Source organism: Blastocystis sp. subtype 4, assembly GCF_000743755.1.
Source record: "Blastocystis sp. subtype 4 strain WR1 chromosome Unknown seqid_0212, whole genome shotgun sequence".
NCBI lineage: Eukaryota > Bigyra > Opalinata > Blastocystidae > Blastocystis > Blastocystis sp. subtype 4.
The window spans coordinates 1-18,043 of NW_014569335.1; the positions used below are offsets into that span (position 1 = coordinate 1).

General features: G+C 40.7%; 10 protein-coding genes across 10 annotated transcripts; 5 read left to right on the forward strand and 5 right to left on the reverse strand.

Moving 5' to 3' along the window:
* Window positions 1-152: 152 nt before the first annotated feature.
* On the forward strand, window positions 153-1,382 carry JH06_3195 (chaperone; the record flags this gene model as incomplete). Its single annotated transcript, XM_014670931.1, has 1 exon — window positions 153-1,382. One exon carries the CDS (start codon window positions 153-155, stop codon window positions 1,380-1,382), a length of 1,230 nt encoding a protein of 409 aa, XP_014526417.1.
* A 34-nt stretch (window positions 1,383-1,416) lies between these two features.
* JH06_3196 (hypothetical protein) lies at window positions 1,417-4,097 on the reverse strand (the record flags this gene model as incomplete). Its single annotated transcript, XM_014670932.1, has 4 exons — window positions 1,417-3,675; window positions 3,724-3,882; window positions 3,914-4,031; window positions 4,063-4,097. 4 exons carry the CDS (start codon window positions 4,095-4,097, stop codon window positions 1,417-1,419), a joined length of 2,571 nt encoding a protein of 856 aa, XP_014526418.1.
* Window positions 4,098-4,788: 691 nt separating this feature from the next.
* Window positions 4,789-6,966, reverse strand: JH06_3197 (hypothetical protein; the record flags this gene model as incomplete). The annotated part of the gene is given in 7 exon segments (XM_014670933.1): window positions 4,789-4,877; window positions 4,908-5,906; window positions 5,936-6,119; window positions 6,151-6,397; window positions 6,417-6,715; window positions 6,747-6,804; window positions 6,836-6,966. 7 exon segments carry the CDS (start codon window positions 6,964-6,966, stop codon window positions 4,789-4,791), a joined length of 2,007 nt encoding a protein of 668 aa, XP_014526419.1.
* A 170-nt stretch (window positions 6,967-7,136) lies between these two features.
* On the reverse strand, window positions 7,137-8,204 carry JH06_3198 (hypothetical protein; the record flags this gene model as incomplete). Its single annotated transcript, XM_014670934.1, has 5 exons — window positions 7,137-7,262; window positions 7,292-7,575; window positions 7,606-7,650; window positions 7,681-7,871; window positions 7,903-8,204. The coding sequence occupies 5 exons, from the start codon at window positions 8,202-8,204 to the stop codon at window positions 7,137-7,139; spliced, it is 948 nt and encodes a 315-aa protein (XP_014526420.1).
* A 426-nt stretch (window positions 8,205-8,630) lies between these two features.
* Window positions 8,631-10,067, reverse strand: JH06_3199 (ankyrin; the record flags this gene model as incomplete). Its single annotated transcript, XM_014670935.1, has 2 exons — window positions 8,631-9,898; window positions 9,929-10,067. The coding sequence occupies 2 exons, from the start codon at window positions 10,065-10,067 to the stop codon at window positions 8,631-8,633; spliced, it is 1,407 nt and encodes a 468-aa protein (XP_014526421.1).
* Window positions 10,068-10,495: 428 nt separating this feature from the next.
* JH06_3200 (transducin family protein) lies at window positions 10,496-11,691 on the forward strand (the record flags this gene model as incomplete). The annotated part of the gene is made up of 6 exons (XM_014670936.1): window positions 10,496-10,534; window positions 10,565-10,635; window positions 10,666-10,811; window positions 10,842-10,954; window positions 10,984-11,439; window positions 11,470-11,691. 6 exons carry the CDS (start codon window positions 10,496-10,498, stop codon window positions 11,689-11,691), a joined length of 1,047 nt encoding a protein of 348 aa, XP_014526422.1.
* A 222-nt stretch (window positions 11,692-11,913) lies between these two features.
* JH06_3201 (hypothetical protein) lies at window positions 11,914-12,692 on the reverse strand (the record flags this gene model as incomplete). Its single annotated transcript, XM_014670937.1, has 6 exons — window positions 11,914-12,048; window positions 12,080-12,275; window positions 12,301-12,362; window positions 12,395-12,459; window positions 12,490-12,515; window positions 12,547-12,692. 6 exons carry the CDS (start codon window positions 12,690-12,692, stop codon window positions 11,914-11,916), a joined length of 630 nt encoding a protein of 209 aa, XP_014526423.1.
* Window positions 12,693-13,998: 1,306 nt separating this feature from the next.
* Window positions 13,999-14,471, forward strand: JH06_3202 (MEI2-like protein; the record flags this gene model as incomplete). Its single annotated transcript, XM_014670938.1, has 3 exons — window positions 13,999-14,021; window positions 14,052-14,208; window positions 14,238-14,471. The coding sequence occupies 3 exons, from the start codon at window positions 13,999-14,001 to the stop codon at window positions 14,469-14,471; spliced, it is 414 nt and encodes a 137-aa protein (XP_014526424.1).
* A 307-nt stretch (window positions 14,472-14,778) lies between these two features.
* JH06_3203 (26S proteasome subunit) lies at window positions 14,779-16,079 on the forward strand (the record flags this gene model as incomplete). Its single annotated transcript, XM_014670939.1, has 5 exons — window positions 14,779-14,827; window positions 14,862-14,950; window positions 14,981-15,148; window positions 15,178-15,565; window positions 15,589-16,079. The coding sequence occupies 5 exons, from the start codon at window positions 14,779-14,781 to the stop codon at window positions 16,077-16,079; spliced, it is 1,185 nt and encodes a 394-aa protein (XP_014526425.1).
* A 264-nt stretch (window positions 16,080-16,343) lies between these two features.
* Window positions 16,344-17,730, forward strand: JH06_3204 (hypothetical protein; the record flags this gene model as incomplete). Its single annotated transcript, XM_014670940.1, has 3 exons — window positions 16,344-16,612; window positions 16,651-17,656; window positions 17,701-17,730. 3 exons carry the CDS (start codon window positions 16,344-16,346, stop codon window positions 17,728-17,730), a joined length of 1,305 nt encoding a protein of 434 aa, XP_014526426.1.
* Window positions 17,731-18,043: the final 313 nt, after the last annotated feature.

An 18,043-nucleotide genomic window follows, 5' to 3' on the forward strand; every position in this document is an offset into this window, starting at 1 on the left:
TTTCGGTTTTCCAGCCGTTCGTGTTCCCATTGAAGCTGATGAATGGAGAATGGAGTGAAAACAATGAAACCAACAATATGGATTAATTCCCGTGATTCTATATCGCCTCATTTTCACTCCAAAACCGTGATTTGCTGGTTGTAATTCATTTGATGCGTGGGAGAGATATTGTTGTACTTCAAATCGGTAATTCGCGTTCCAAAGGTGTCTATCTCTCCAATGATGAAATTCAGATAATAAGTACTGATTCGGGTAGTTTGACTCTATCAAGTGAAGTATCAATTACCGATTCTACAGTTTATGTAGGAGATGTGTACGTTCAGGATCGGTATCCGTGCCGTACCATTCGGAGAGCCTTTCGACTGTTAAATCGATCAATTATTTCTCCAGAAGCCGAAGAAGAAATGAATCTATCATCTGTACCTATTGTGGAGGATTCTGAAGGTCGACTAGCTTTTCATATCGAAGGATCAGAAAAAGAATTCTATTATCCAGAAGATATTATTATGGAAATTGTGAGAGCTTTGCTCAAGTTGTGTGTTCAACGGTCTAATGAAACGATTACTCGTTGTGCCCTCGTAATTCCAGATGGTTATTCCCAGGAAGACTCAAATGCCTTCAAAGCAGCCGTTGAGAAAGTTGGACTCAAAGTGGAGTGTTTGATGGAAGAGTCAGTTTGTCTAGGATGGTATATTAAGGAAGAACATCAATTCGATACTGCTTCTGTGGCTTGGGATGATGGATACATTCTTGTCTATAATATGGGATGTTGTGGTTTCTCATCCTCTATTATTCGGCGAATGGATGATAAGATGCTCCTTGCAAGTTCTATGGATCTAAGTCTTGGAGGGAAGCAGATCACTAGGTTGATTATTGAGTACATGGCTAATACAGTGCAGCATCGTTATAAATGTGATTTATTGAATGGAGTAGAAGGGAGTGTGACCTGGGTGAAGGAGTTCAATAAGTTGGCTCGTTCAGTTGATGAGGCCCTGGTTTGTCTTCATGATACTGATGAGATTGAAATTGAATTTCCTGCAACTTGTCGTCGTTTTATTCATAAGAAGAGAGAGTCCGAGGATGAGTATATGACAGTCTCTCGTGCAGATGTGAAGAGGATTCTTGATCCATTCATTCGACGTAGTCTAAATGTATGTGAAATGACGTTGAAAAAAGCAGGATTGAGAAAAGATGAACTATTTCGAGTGTATCCTCTCGGAGGATGCTGTTATAATCCAATCATTCAAAATGAACTGAAACAGTATTTTGGAAGTGGTATTGTAGTTTATAATTATGATATGAGTACTTGTTCTGTTAAGGGATTAGGATATTATGTTCGTGACAATCTCTGTACCTGTTTGTTAATAAGAAACATGATATAAAGCAAATACACGAACTCAAAACAAGCAGCAATGCTTACTTCTTGACTGGAGCCTTCTTCTTCTTCTTTGGTTTGGCTGGACCCAATTCACCTAATGCACCTCCAGCCGGCTTCTCTCCATCTCCTCGTCTTCTTCGTCGTTCCTTTGTTTCACCCTCTTCTTTCTTCTCTTCTTTCTTTCCCTTCTTGCTCTTCTTTCCCTTCTTCTCTTTCTTCTCCTTCTTCTCCTTCGCTGGTTTACTTTCTGCTTCTTCTGGTTTTGCTTCTACTTCGGCTGGAGAGGCTGGCTTCTCTTCAGTTTCAACCGGCAAATCAGGCTTGACTTCCTCTTCTTGTTTGGGTTCTGACTCTACTGCTGGAGGCTCCACTGCAGCTGTCTCGGGTTCTGAATCTGAATGAATCACAAAGTCATCAATGACTGCAGGAACCGTCTCTGGAGGCACCTCTGATTCCACAGTTGTTTCTTTAGGAACAGCAGGCTCTTCTGGAGGAGGTACTGGACGAGGATTCTCCACAGGTAAGTCTTCATCGGAGAAGACCTCCTCTGAATCTGACATCACAAAGGCTACGTCTTTCGGTTCCTTCTCCTCTTTCTCTTCTTTCTTTCCCTTCCTTGATTTCTTCTCCTTCTTTGGTTCTTTCTTCACCTCCTGCTTCTTTTCAGATAATTCCTCCTCACTGAATTCTCCATCAGACACAGCTTCCTTCTTCACTTCTTTCTTCACTGGTTCTCTCTTTGGTGATTCCTCCTCACTGAATCCATCATCAGACATAACTTCCTTCTTCACTTCCTGCTTCTTTTCAGATAATTCCTCCTCACTGAATTCTCCATCTGACACAGCTTCCTTCTTCACTTCCTTCTTCACCGGTTCTTCATCATATTCATCATCATATTCATAATCACTATACGAATAACTATAATCACTATACGAATAATCTTCTTCTTCCTCCTTCTTTACTTCCTCCTGAACTTCTTCCTTCTTCTCTTCACTCTTTTTCACCACTTTCGGAGGATTCACTCCCATGTACCAACGACTGCCTGTAGGAACCAATTCTTTCTCTTCTTCACGTTTCACAAAGGATTTCGCTGCCATACTTCGTTGGAACATTGGAGCAGAATCCATCTTCAGAATTGGTGATTTCCAGCGTGGTGGAGCTATAGGAACTTCTACATCATCTTCTTCTGGATCCCATATATCTTCATACTTCTTCTTCTCTTCCTCTTTCTTCGCCTCTGCCTCTTCAGGTGTGATAAACAAATCATCCATATCCGGCTTATCAAATGCCACACGAACAGGACGAGGAAGACGATTCTTGGCCAAGTAATTACTCAATCTGGCCTGTAACACGGATATTCGAGTTAATTTGGCTTCAACTTCAGCTTGAGTCGCATCTAACTTCGCCTGAGCCTTTGCTATCTCCTCTCGAAGTGCTTCATTCGATTCTTGCTTCTCCTCAACTTCTTTGCATTTCGCTTCGTATGACTCCTTCTGCTCTTGCCAACGTTGCATATTCGAGCTCCAACGTGCACTTAACAACTCTTTATTTTCAAGAACAACCGCGGGAATTTGATCTTCTTCTGCAGGAGATGGTTCCAACTCGTTATCATCAAACGGGTTAATGGGAATGGCTGTCATTGCGAGACTCACATCCAGATCCTCCTCAGGCTTCTTCTCTTCCTCTTCTTCAAGGTCCAATCTCTTAACCACCGTAGCCTGGCGTGCTGATGGTTCTTCTGTCTCCTTAGGCTCCTTTGTGGTATCCTGGTTCAGTTCCATAAATCCAAGGTCCAGATCCACCACTTCTGCAGAGTTTGCAGAGTCAATCTTAGGTTCAGAATCAGGTTCTACTGTTGGTTCTGTTGTCGAAAGCCCAAAGTCAAGGAAATCAAAAGCAGAGTCTGCTGATGGAGGTGGCTGTATTGGTTCCGACTCTGGAGAGTCCTTTACAGGTTCTTCCAAACCAATATCTCCCATCTCTGATTGCACTGGTTCTTGAACCAGTTCGTTCATGGGTTCTTGTACAGACTCCTTATCAGGTTCCTCCATTGGCTCTTCCAAAGTCTCCTCTACTGGTCCTCCCAAAGTCACCTCTGTTGGCTCTTCCAAAGGTTCCTTCTCCAACTCCTGCACTGGTGGCTCCAATCCAAAGTCCAACACTGGTTCTTCTTCAGCAATAGGTGCAGTTTCTTTTGGTTCAGAAGGAATCTCGTTCTCACTCACCAGCGGAACTTCGGCTTTCACCTTATTAGGAGGAATTAAATGCGACGGAAGAGTCATAGGAATAGGAATACCCTACTAATTACCAAAACCCCACAAACTGACATAACGACAAGTCATTACGATATGAATAGCAGCAATAAACTCAGGGAGGTCAAGCATTCCATCGTTGTCCATATCGCACATATGATAAACACGTTCTAGATCTTTCAGTTGTAAACCGCTCTGCATGAAATAGCCAACTGCTTCTGTCTGATTTACGAAACCGTCTCGGTCTGAATCCTACTCAATTAACAAAACACTTCGATCCAACCATTGTATAAAATAGCTGTGTATAATAGGTGCTCTGCTGTTGGTTCATTACAAAAGGATCGTAATCCATTTGCTGAGGAATAGAAACACCCATCATCATTGGATTGAACGAAGCAGCACTGTGAGCTTGCTGGTAATACTGTTGACTACAAAATGAACATATCCATCTCACTTTCCCACTTCATCCGCAAAATGTTAACGATCTATTACTATTTCCTTCTATTGATTAATAAAAACAATCACAAAATACTTAGTACAAATAGATGCCTAATAGATTTGCTAACAGCACTACTATTAATGACAATCGACAATGATCCAATTAAGGATACATATCAGACACAATGGCCCCAATTGTACATTTCATACCTTTAATATTGCAACCTTTAGCAATATTTTAATCAATTCGATCCTATAAATCTATTTCACTAGGTGTTGACTAGAACAAGAGTCAAAGTGATTCTATTTACTCTTGAGAATCGAAAACCAAGAACAGAAAAGGAACTGTATATTGGTCTGCATCACATTCCATGCTGTCCACTTACCCTAGTATCGCAGTTTGCATAGTAATAGAGTGTTTCTGAAGAGTTTTAGCATTGATCAGATCATCATGAACCCCCTGGATTGGATTCTACCCCATCCAAGAATTATCGTTTTTTCATTCTTTCTGTTAGAGGTAAGTTATAGTCTGAAAGCCCATAGTCAAAACGTTTCTACTCTGTCTGTGGGTAGAGACGGCCGTATTGGGCATAAAACGATGTACTGTTGTCTGACAGGCATCTCGATAGTGTGTTGTTTGTCTTGGAATAGTTCAATACTAATCACTTTTAGCATTGATTTGTTTGTTAGAAGAAACAAGTCACAGCAAACAGCCACTCACTATTCCACAGGTCCCATCTCCACCACATCCGATTTGCCCTTACAGCATCCACCTTTCTTTTTCTTGGGTTTTTCTTGTACTGTAGGTGCTAGTGATTATTCCAAAGTACAAAAGTTACCAGGTTCTACTACCTTCTCTTCAAGAGAAACAGAAGGAATAATTGCATGAAGACGTTGATCGCACTCAGTCAGTCGTTGAGTTATTGCAGTCTTGCTATCAGCTGTACGAAGATACTTATCACTTTGAATCAATTCCAGAATCTCTTCCAGTTCAGCATCTTCCTTCTCTACAGCACGCATTGCTTCACTCTTTGGTTTTACAGTTTCGTCTTCTTTAGGAGCTTCATCTTTAGGAGCTTCGTCTTCTTTAGGGGCCTCACCTTCTTTAGGGGCCTCACCCTCTTTAGGAACTTCACCTTCTTTAGGAGCCTCACTCTCTTTCGCTTCTGCTTCCTTTACAGCCTCCATCACTTTCTGCAGATTACGCTGCACTCTCTCATAATCCTTCATCAACTGACCACGTTCATCCTTCAAGCCCACACGATATCCTTCATCCACAGTTGTTTGAGCTACAAACGCACTCAAGTCCGCTCCCAAGGTTGGCCATTGCTCAGCCAACTCATCCTTCACATCCATCTTCATGTTTGTACGGGTATGCGAAATTTTGAGAATACCAGGTATAGCCCAAGCAGCTTGATTGGCTGCATGCAAAGCTGCACTTGGCCAATACAAGACATCTAAGAAAGCAGGATCAATAGCAGCTTGTTGTGTTAGGATCAGACTTAACAAACGAGCTGTACCCAGAGAAACAGATTCTGGAGTGTTTGCTGATGATGCGAAACGTTTATCCTTCGTATAACGAGTGATTGCTTTCTTGAGATAAAGACGAATCTCGTCCAGAGACACCACTGTTCCTAATGGGATAATTTTATCCACTTCTATCTTATTCTGCTTGAGTACCTCGATAGTTTGATCGATGAAAGCATGATATGCTTCAATCACATGCTCCTTCTTACATTCACGAATTACTTCCTTGCGAGGTACCTCCTCTGTAAACTCCACAGTACTTCCATCCACAACAAACAAATTACGCTCACTCACACGGACCTTCTCTGTATCTACGTTTCATTCTCCTCTCCTGACCCACTTTCACTGAAGAATGATGGCAAATACTTATGACCTAATTCTTCCACTTGTCTGTTTGCCGATGCATGCTTCCAGAGCTTCTTGTGCTCTGCGTTGTTCTTACGAATTGCTTCAGCAACTGCATGCTCTAAAGCACGCACATTCGCCTCTTTTGAATGCAAATGACATTTAATCTTCCAATGATGCTATAAATGAAACGCCCATTCATCCATTTACTCGCTGAATTCCAACAAGATACACATTCGAGCAAGTATAAGCAAAGTCAAAGACCAAATAGTACTTGCTTACCTTCTTGTCTTCCGTATATGCCTGCTTCCAAAGGTCATAGCAAGCTGAAATAGCGATAGGAAGTGAACGATGTACAAATGATGATTCAGGGAGATTGAAAGAAGAAAGAATAGTTCGCAAGCGAGAGATATCAGAGAGTTCATAGGAAGTCGGAACCTTAATCTCAACAAGTATTCTACATTTCTACTGAATACAACGTAGGCATCTGTTGCAATGAATCTTTCATTTGAGATTGAGCCATGTACGTCAACAGCCAATCCGCTGAAAGATTATTTTGATTCAAAACGCAGAAATTATCATATGCCAACTGTAAACCCATTGTCTGAGCAGCACTCAATTCTTTCTCACAATCCTTTGTTTGGAGAGAAATGTAAATTTGGTCATTCTTCTTTTCCAGAGGAATAGCAGAATACAGCTTTTCGTGCTCCAAATCCAAATCTCCCTTCAAATACTCAATAGTGAAAGGAGCGATGCACTTGACATTCTTCTCGTCCTACAAAGGACCAAATACAAACAATTCCTACAACCGGATCCACGTGGGAAGCAACTGCCAGGGTAGAGTCATTATACTCCACTTGACATCTACATCTCACTTCAACATCCATATACCAACTTGTTTTCACTCTCCTTCTTTTCATTCAATACAACATCTATTCTTGGTTCAGTTGCTCCATCATTCGAAGGAGTTGCCAACGCCACAAAATGGGATCCAAATCCAATATCAATACCAATCAAACTATTCATTGAACGATAGATTGCACATTTCCAGAATTGCACGGTTTGACAAATATCAACCCGATTTTGATCATGCAACAATGAACCCTCAATTATTGTCTGTTTGTGTTCATATTTAACTGTACCAATGCTACAAATTGCAACAAACAAATACTCAAAGATACTATACAAGAACACAATCAAACTTCTATTGAATAAGGACCAAAATACTGATTTCCATATCCGAGAACAGCATAGCAAGAGAGACCAGGTGTATCAACAGAATCCGCCGTAATCACAACCGATTCCCTATCAAAGTACCCTACCTACCGTTAATACAACTACTGGACCCTACATTCTGACCTAAAACAACTACATCCCGAGAAGAAACAGGAATCTGCTTGTTTGTGTAGAAAATGTACAAATCTCCCTCTCCTAGCACAAATATAATTCCTCGGAGTTGTTTATTATTGACTTCAAGAGAGATCCACTCAAGGGAGTATGAAACTAGATCCTCCCTTGAAATCTCTTCTTGTCGGCTTTTCACTGCAAGAACTCTCTTTGCATCCTTCAGTGACGATAATAATACCCCTCTTTCACTAATCTCAATGTTACTCAGAGTCTCTGGAAGGACTGTCACTATTGATTATCAAATATCTCATTGGATACTTCCTCCAAATCTTCGATATTTCACACCCACCTGTTGTTGCGATGCTAATCCTCAAACTCTCCTTCAATCCTTACCGCTCAATTGGTTTACCCAAACATGCATTCTATGCGACCTCCAGACTTCTTCTGGCTTCGAACTCTGAATCCGGAACTTCTTTGTTGTCATCGTATGAACACAATTCTTGGTGACTGCTACTGCGTAAAATCCATATAAGGCATTGTCCAATTGATGACAATAGACTGTTGACACTATCTCACTTGAATGTCTTCGTCTTAGTATAATCAGAAAAGATGTACTTGCCCAGATATATTCCCTCTCGAATAACATTTTCAGTATCCGGATCATCGAATCCGTCCAAACGACTCAAGAGATACACATCACCTGTTCCCTCGAAGAAAATATTAACTTTAGCACAACCGTCCTGAAGATCTTCAATATTTTGGATAGTCAACTTCTGCGAATTGCAAGACAATTGACTAAACGGACAGCGATAATTTAGATACCATGACTGTTTACCATCTACGGTATCGACAAGAATCGAGATAAATGGTTTCTGAGTGATCTCAGACAGATCCATAAAGATCCGGAACTTACCCATCGGACCCAATGAAAAGAGATAAGTACTTCGATTTCTCGCTTGCTCGACAGGAAGTATCTCATCACCATGTTGTAGGAAAGATAGTCGAGTGGACTGAACAGAAGTGACATGACCACTAAGGAAATTTCCATTTATGCGATCAATGAATATGGGAAAACCATCTAGACGTAAGTGGAAAGCTGAAACCATTTACCCTCTCCTACAGCTAAAAAGATACATAGGAGAATAATAACAATCCTCCATTGAATCATTTTCAAGTGAAAGAAGTATAGAATGAGTTTCTTAACAAATCAAGTACGCAAAGAAGGGAAACAAAGATTACATTGGATTTTCACTTTGAAATAGTGTGAACGTATGCTTAAAGAAATGCAACATGTCATATACAGATGGATCCGACTCAACCAAATGACTATACATCACAATTCCCTAGAAAATATACTTAAGAAAAACTTGATTGACGGTAAAAAAGTGCCGTAATCGAGGTTGAATCACTCCATTCTGTTTCTGAGGAATATCTGCGGCGACTTTCAGGTTGTAGTGTCCCAGAACATAAATCTCAATAAATGACAACAACAACCGTGTGCTTGAAGAAGGAAGAATGGCTGGACCCCAACCCTCATCATGAGACTCGGCTTCAGATCTTCCTGTTGTTATAGACGGTGTAAGGACCTCCTTTTGCCTTTCAGTCATACGTTCAATACATATCCAGAAGGGTTCAAGACATTCTAACTCTTCTTCATGAAAAACCTTACAGAGCTTTATACACCACTTCGCACACTCCGCTACACCTGAGAGACTCTGCTGCGAACCAAGAGGAACTCCTTGGACCACACCCATCAAAAGACGCAAACAGTAATAAGCCTGCTTGATACAAAGCACCGCGACTGTTGTCTTTTCCTCCTCCGACCCTTGCTTCATCTCATCTCGCAGGGCTACTTCGACAGTCGTCTCCTCGACACGTGATGGGCTCTGGACGATCTCATCAACGAACTGCTGAATGTATGACGGCTGGTGAACCAGACAGCGAATGATCCCTGTCTCATTCAGCTCTGCTGCTGTGAACAACGCTCCCCGAAGATGATTACGTGAGCGTGCATCGATGAATCCACATCTCTGTACCAGGACTTCGACACAGTGTACACGATCGTGCATCAATGCAAAGGTTAATGCATTCTCGCCTCGGAAACTACGAATGTGAGCTTGAGCTCCATATCGTAGGAGAATATCCACATAGCTGGAAGCACCCACCTTACAAGCCAACATGAGAGCAGTAATTCCTTCTCTATCCTGCATATTAACAATAGGAAGCTGTCTGGTAGGTAATGATTTGGCAAGTGGTAAAGGAGTTGGCAGTGATGACGGTAAAGGAAGTGGCGATGAAGCTGAGAGTGTAGATCCAGAAGGCAAAGATACTCCTGGTAACGAGGATGATTCCAATACCTGGGATGATGACTTTGTTAAGACCTGTGATGGCTTCATCAACACTGGAAGTGATCTACCAGAGAGTGTGGACACCCTTGATGGAGATAACTTCACAGATTCCTGCTTCGAAGATGACTGATACTGGGCAGCCGAACAAAGACTCTCCAATATAGCATCACTTCCATTTAGCACGGCATACATCAACACCGTCATTCCATGGGACGCCTGCAGACGACAATTCGCTCCTGCTTTCAACAATTCATTCACCAAGACTACGAATCAGTAACCCATAAAAGACCAACCTAAATTGTGACTATGAACTGCATAAAACAAAGCACTGTATCCGTGAGAATCCTGGTCGTTTACTGAAGCACCAGCTAATAATAGCTCTTTCACTCCGGCTACATCTCCTTTTCGAGAGAGGACCATGAGCCGAGTCATAGACTTTTCACGCTCTACTGAAGATGTTACTCTTCGTCGTGATACAAAGTGAGTATTCCCAATGACACAATTATTATGGGAATCATCGATTGTCTAGAATATTCAGGTAGGAAAAGACACATACAGGTGAAGGAGTGGACAGGGATGAATCACTGCAACAAGACATTCGCTTTCGATCATGACTAAGACTTATGGAGGAAGTACTCATAAGAAAGAAACCTGAAAATCATCTCAACAAGATCCATCCTCCTACGAGAGTGCAACAATGTCAATGAAAACGATATTCAAGTCTAATAATAAATCGAAAGGCAGAATTAAATGGAAGAGAATCTATCAATGATGAAGAAAGCACGGCCACTCATTTTGCGTGACAAAAAAACTGCCAAGTATTGGGAATCAAACGAACTTGTTCATACGTAATCCCTCCTATGGATACCCCTCCTCTCGAACTTGTCTGTGCCGATGATGTATGCATTCGAGCGTGGTGAGATGTGAAGGTCATTGACATTTCTGCATCGAAGGTGAATAACAGAATAGCAGCTCTTGTTGTTGATGGGACCATTGAAATGTACAAATAGGAACTGAGGATGATCTACAGACATGAGTTTGAGAATGGGAAAGACGTAAAAGTTGGTTCATTTGGTACAGAAGATGGGTTGATTCGATGTATTGCATTCAACTCTGATGCTACGAAATTGTTTTGTGGATGTGAAAATGGAGATGTAGTACTGCTCTCTGTGGACGGTATTAGTTGAAAGCGAACCTAATGTGTAGGCAAGGGGCTATGGAAATGTCCTGCCAACAAAAAACACGATCATGAAGTTTCAAGGGTATTCTGTTTGAACGATACATCCTATTTCTCTGGTGATCAGGAAGGAGGTTTGAAAGTGGTTTCTGAAATGTGATTTTATCATAGTTATGGGATCCTGAGACAGAGCACAGTGTAACCAAAACATTTAAACACCACCAAGACTTCATTTCGGGATTTGCCTATAATGAAGTGGAAGACTGCGTTGTTGTATCTAGTTCTGATGGTTCTGTGTCTGTGATTAGTATGAAGGATCGGGATCTGTTGTATCAGACCATCAACTGTCAAGACGAGGTTTTGTCTTGTTGTGTGGTGAAGAATGGAAAATATATCTGTGCAGGAACTCAGGAAGGAAGTGTCAATATCATGAAGTGGAATGAAGAAGAGGTGATCGCTGATCGCATTACCGGTCATCCAGAGAGTATTGATGGGATGTTGAAGATTGACGAAGATACGATCTGTACGGGAAGTGAAGATGGTGTATTGCGAGTTGTTCAGGTGATTCCTAATCGCTTTCTGGGTGTTGTAGGAATGCATGACGATTTCCCTGTAGAACGAATGGAGGTAGAGATGAAAAAAATGAGTAACATGTAGTGGACATTTGAAAGGAAGTATTTGGCAACTTGTTCTCATGACAACAAAGTGCGTTTGTTTGATATGTCAATATTGAACGAAGATGAGGAAGAGAGTGGGAAGAGAGAACATGAATCGGAGTCATCTGAAGAAGAGGGAGAGAAGGGTGTGAAGGCAAGGAATTTGAAGCGACGTAAAGTGACTCCCAATAACAAGTCATCTGGTTTCTATGACGATTTGTGAGATGTTTGTTGGAAAGATCTCGATAAATGCATCAAAATACACTTCACTATAGCCATAAGTACTATTTCAAAACAAACACACAATGAAGAGAAATATGTGAGAAGGAGACGCTTCGGTATGTTCACGCCAAAACTCATGAACACCAATACAACACAACAGAGAACACCTCCAATGATCAGGAAAACAAAGGGAGTCTTTACGAATGGTAAATCTACATTCTTATCACTTCCTTCCTCTCTTACACATATATCCCAAGAATGTAATATAACAATAGTAACAAATCGCAGCAATACAAGCTATGTCTGCCACAAATGTAGACATGAACTGAGCTCTTACGATAAACGGAAGAATCACGTACTATCCATCACAAGAACCGTAAAAATACTACCTGGAGAACACCCATAATCAGAAGAGCAGGAAAGAAGGCATTGAAGTGAATGTCCAATGCATACAACCATTCTACAAACTGTTCCGGACTATGAGGTCGCTGAATCCTCATTGAGTGATTAATCCAGTAACAAGAGATTGTTGCTATTACTAAACCAGCGAGGAGAGAAAAGAAAACACTCTGGATCAAGGACTTTCTATTCGTCAAATATATCCCAAGACGTGTACATCAGACAGGTTACACAACCAGGCCGAATTGCAATCGAATAAGCCGCTGATATACTCTATATGATATACAATAAATTAGACAGCATACTGCAACAAAGAAAAGAGTGATAAGGATGAAAGAAGGATCATCACGCGCCCACTGATTCTTCGTTTCTAGAACTCATTAGGTCATTTCGCCACTACGTTTTCGCCATGCTGTCATCTTATATCTACTCCTTAGCGAATAACATCAATAGCTACACTTTGGTCGGAGAAATACATATTTGAATCATTTGAGAGAAAGAGTAGTCCAAATCCATTTGACGAAGACTGAAAATTCGTTTCAGGTACATTGTCCAATATACACGCTGTTTTCGCGTGTCTGCATTCATATCAAGATTCATCATCTCTATTGAAGCAAATTTCAAGAATAGGAGAAAAGTGAATGAAGTATGTATTCCTTCCAGACTATGGGAAACCAAATACTAGGAAGGCAGTGTTGAGGTGTATAGCCTCATAGTCAACATCAATGAATGCGAGTTACAATTCGTTGTGGTTGTACTTATTTAGTGTGTATCAACTGTTTCCAGTCTTCCCTTATTAAGTTGTCCAAACAGTGCTACAGTGTTTACTTCATGAAAGCACTCTCCCTGTTCTCCGATGGTAGTAGAAGACTGGTATGCATTTATTCATTCATCAATCAGCAGCAATAGACTCTGCCACTTTTTATCCGTGGAAAAAAACTACAGATCCACCCACGATGAGTACCCTAATTATCCTATTACTGGTGGGGACGGAAACGAAAATAGTGAACTGTACTTGTTAAGAAAAATGATTGGCTAACTTGATTATCGTCGAATTCAATACTGCGAGTCACTATTCTTTCCTCTTGAGACTAGAAGGCCGCGAATTCTACGAATGGCGGAAGAATACCAAATACACGATGCTTTTGAGACTGTTCATGTGGGTTGTGGGTAGTAGTGTCATTATGTAGATTCCCATAGATTTGCAACCGATACAAGGGTATACATGTACGAATGGGTCTTGTCGTCTCAGTTCCATGTTGGAACCCGGTCTCAACCCACGATCTATCAACCTCCACCTTGTTCATTCTTCAGATTCGTCATGTATTGTATTGGACATACTATTGAGTAACTAGTGGACTCTTTAAGTCAAGATGAGAGATACTATCCTAAAAGGGACAGTATATATTCCAACAGAAGCTATGCACTACATAGTACTGGTGTAACATCCACCCCAGTCTCACGTTCTGACTATGCGTACCCACCACATGTTGCTACTTCTTTTGTTACACCGTTTTCAGAAGCACCTTCTGCGATGACTCAGAATCTTTGTTTGCCCAGCCGTTCTGTGTCACAGTCTTTTGCCCCTAGATCTGAGAATGGGTTATATCGAACCCCATTATACGCTCAAAGGAGCTCTTTTTCTGACTCTTTTGAGTATCAGCCTCCAGGATTATTCCACAACTTTTCTTCATCTACCCGTAATCTGCCACCATGGAATGTGGAAAAAGGGATACCGGACAAAACTCCGGTCCACGAACAAGAAAAACAACATGTATCATCTATGAATAAAGATGAGAGATAGAAACGAACGAAGCGGTCGAAGAAGAACAAAGTGAAAGGGAATGCCGAACACTATGTAATTGATCCACAGCGTGTACTCCAAAATAAAGATTCTAGGCAATTTCTTATGATCAAGAACATTCCTAATAGGTAGAATTGGGAAGAGAAGCTGATGTGTAGTTTCTCTCAGGAGAAACTGCTTTCTATCTTGGAACAATTTGTACAATACCAGATTGAGTTCCTCTATTTACCTTTGGACAGAAACACTGATTGTAATCTGGGTTATGGATATGTATCACTTGTTGATTCACAAGCTGTTTATACACTTTATATGGCTGTAGTAATCCTATGAATCATTCACTGTAGATGCATATGAAACGTTGGCCCAATTCTGCTAGTCAAAAACTTTGCGAGATTGTATATGCTCGAATTCAGGGCCATCGGGACTACCTGAAAATGTGTGACAAATGGGAGATTATGACTGAAGAGCCCAAGTATCATCCCTTTTTCTTCAAACGAGTTGATTGTGTTGTGAATGGAATAAAACAAACTAGAATGATCCGAGCTCCTTCAACCCATTTTCGTGCCAAACAGGCATAACAACATAGTCGGGTTTCTTCCTTCAGTTGCTTTCCATCTCCTTTGTGTTTGTTCACCTAATCAGATTTTATTGGTTTGACAGGAGTTTCGTTTCCTTCCGAAGAATAAACTAATTCTCTTTGTAGAATCATCATAGTGGTATTAGTAATTCAGCTCACAAAATGGAAGTAGAAAATGAAAAGAAAGTGGAGGAATCTCCAAAGGAGACGATGAATGACGAGGAGGAAGATGAAATGAAGAAATATGTAGGAGGATGTATTTCCTTGACTAATTCCAGATGGGACCCTATGTTCTAGAAATACAGGATATGGAGAAGAAGATCAAGGATTTGGAGTCTGAAGTAACTCGAACTGTTGGTAAGAGAATTAAAAAGGTTGTGTGACTGTATAGGTGCGAAAGAGAGCGATACAGGTCTTTCTCCTCCTAGTCAATGGAATTTGGAGCAGGATAAGCGACGAGTGAATGAAAAGAATTATATGGTACGTATTTGACGTGTCTATAACTTGGAGATCGCTCAATGTGTACAATCACTCGTTACGGACCGAAAAGAGCAGGCTTTTGTTGTACAAATTCCTCAGTATGCGAAAATCGTATCGGGTCTCGAAAAGAATGTATCCGCTGTGGATATTGATGTCGGAAAGCGAGTAGCTGTTACTCAGGAACGGTTTGCTATTGCTGTAGGTATGAGGTGTTCATTTGATTGTAGAAAGCACTGGACAATTCGATTGATGCTTCTGTATCAACCATGGAAGTGGAAGAGAAGCCTGATGTGACGTATGATGATGTAGGAGGTTGCGATGATGCTCTCAGGGAGCTTCGAGAGGTAGTAGAGATGCCTCTTCTGCATCCTGAACGTTTCACGGATCTTGGAATCGATCCTCCCAAAGGTGTCCTTCTCTATGGTCCTCCTGGTACCGGAAAGACACTGTCTGCACGTGCAGTGGCCAATCGTACCGAAGCTACCTTCATTCGCGTGTTGGGAAGTGAGTTGGTTCAGAAGTATGTAGGAGAAGGAGCGCGAATGGTGCGTGAATTGTTCCAGTTGGCTCGAAGCAAGAAGGCTTGTATTGTAGGACCTGTCCCTATCTTGGAACGTAGATCTTCTTCGATGAGGTAGATAGTATTGGAGGAACACGATTCGATGGGGATGGAGACAGTGGTGACACTGATGTACAAAACACGATGTTGGAACTAGTGAACCAACTTGACGGATTTGATGCACGCGGTAATATCAAAGTGCTGATGGCCACAAACAGACCGGATACACTAGATCCTGCATTGAAGCGACCAGGTCGTCTTGATCGCAAAGTGGAATTTGCGTTACCAGATCTGGAGGGTCGTACTCAGATATTCAAGATTCATGCTCGTCCAATGACGTGTGAGCGTGGGATTCGTTTTGAGTTGTTGGCTCGGTTATGTCCAAACACAACCGGAGCTGAGATTCGGAGCGTTTGTACAGAAGCAGGTATGTTTGCTATTCGTGCACGTCGTAAAGCAGTCACAGAGGAAGACTTCCTAAATGCCATCGATAAGGTGATTAAGGGTTATCAGAAGTTTTCATCCACCTCCAAGTATATGGTATACAATTCATTTGTTTGTTGGAACTAGCATATGGTGCAAAAGGTAGGTAGGTACAAAAAGAAAATGGGGCATGTAGCAGCATTGTACTGTAGTAGAAACGATAATTCATCTATATCCGTATTCAAATTCGGTAGTTCCAACTGAATAAGGAAATAGAGAAAAGACACGATATATGCGTTCAGTATTCTGTATAGTGGAAGCTTGATATCTATGGAATCCCAAAATGATTTCATTCTCTTACTGCTATTCAACATCATTTGGAGTGATCAACAATTGTATTTAGGCATATAAATGAGAAAGGAGAATACTACTGATAATCCTCATTTATCCGTCCTTGGTGATTATGCGATAGAGAGTGTTGAAATAAAGAGTGGCAGTGAATTGTCTGGAGAAGCAAGAATCGGTATTATGATTGAGAATGAAAGGTTTGTGATGCTTGTTCCTTTGAAAGAAGGAAAGAAAGAAGGAGCTGGTATGATTTTGAGAAAGAATGGAACACTATTTATGAAACTAATGTTTGTGAAGGATGTTTGTGAAGGAGAAGTGATAAAGAAGAATAAGTATGGCAGGACGGTGTTAAGAGGAAGAATGCAGAAAGGAAAAAAGTCGGAATGTGGATAGAATATGATGATTCAGGAAATGAGAAATGGAGAGGATTGTATCGAAAAGGAAAGCGATTACTGACACTGAAAGAGAAAAAGGGAATGAAAGGATTCTATTCAGAGATGAGTGAGAATGGAGAATTGTTGAGTGTGAGTGAATATGATGATAAGTGGAGAAAGAATGGAAGATGTTTTGAAGTGGAATCAGGACACTTGAAGAGAGAATGTGTGTATGAGAATGGAATGAAGAAGAGAGTAATTCGAGAATTCACTAATAATGGATTGATGATATTGTTTGATGATAATGGAAAGAAGGTATATGAAGGAGTATGGTTTGGAGATATGGTGAATGGGTTTGGGATTCATCCTGAAATGGAAGAGATGAAAGGATTCTTCAAAGAGATGAATGGAGATTTGTTGAGTGTGAGTGAATATGATGATGAATGGATGAAGAATGGTAAGTGTTTTGAGTATGAAGAAGGAAGAATGGTTAGAGAATGTGAATACAAGAATGGAGTAATGATGAGAGTATTGAGAGAATGGAAAGGAGAATGTATGATTGAATATGATGTGAATGGAATAAGAGTATATGAAGGAGAATTTGAAGGAGATATGATGAAAGGATTTGTTCGAGAAGGAGAAGGATGTGAGTTTGGTATTGATGGAGAGAGTGCATTGTATTATGGTGGATGGAAGAATGGATTGAGAGATGGATATGGAAGTGAATTCAAAGGATTGAATCCTGTGTATATTGGAGAATGGAAGAATGGAATGAAACATGGAAGCGGGGAAGAGTTGAATGAGAATGAAGAAGTGGTGAGGAGAGGAAAATGGATCGAAGGTGAATATGATGGAATCAAACGATTCAAAAGTGATTATGGAAGTGATTTGGATATATTTGATAGTGATTGTTTGAAAGGAATCGAGAAATTGGAGATTGAAAATGATTGTTTTTTGAGAGTGAATGAATTTGTGCTTGATGGATTGAATGAATTAAAGAGTGTAATCATTGGACAGAACTGCTTCAAACTTAATGATAAGAATAGAAGAAGCAAATGTGTGATAATGAATTGTAATCAATTGTGCCAAGTCCAAATTGGTTGTAGCTCATTCTGGTCGTATCAATCATTTGAATTGAAGAATCTTCCTTCTCTCGTATCCATTCAATTGGATGGCTTTTCTTTTTATGATTGTCATTCAATAGTATTAGAGAGTATGAGTGATTGAATGAATGATGAATGAGATCTAACTCAACTTCAATTCATCACTCTTGGATGGGCGGCATTGGATGGTGACAGCATTACTAAAGAATCCAATGAATTGATAATGAAGAGTATGAATGATTATAGTATTGATTGATCAGATCTTCATTCACTATCACTAATCAAA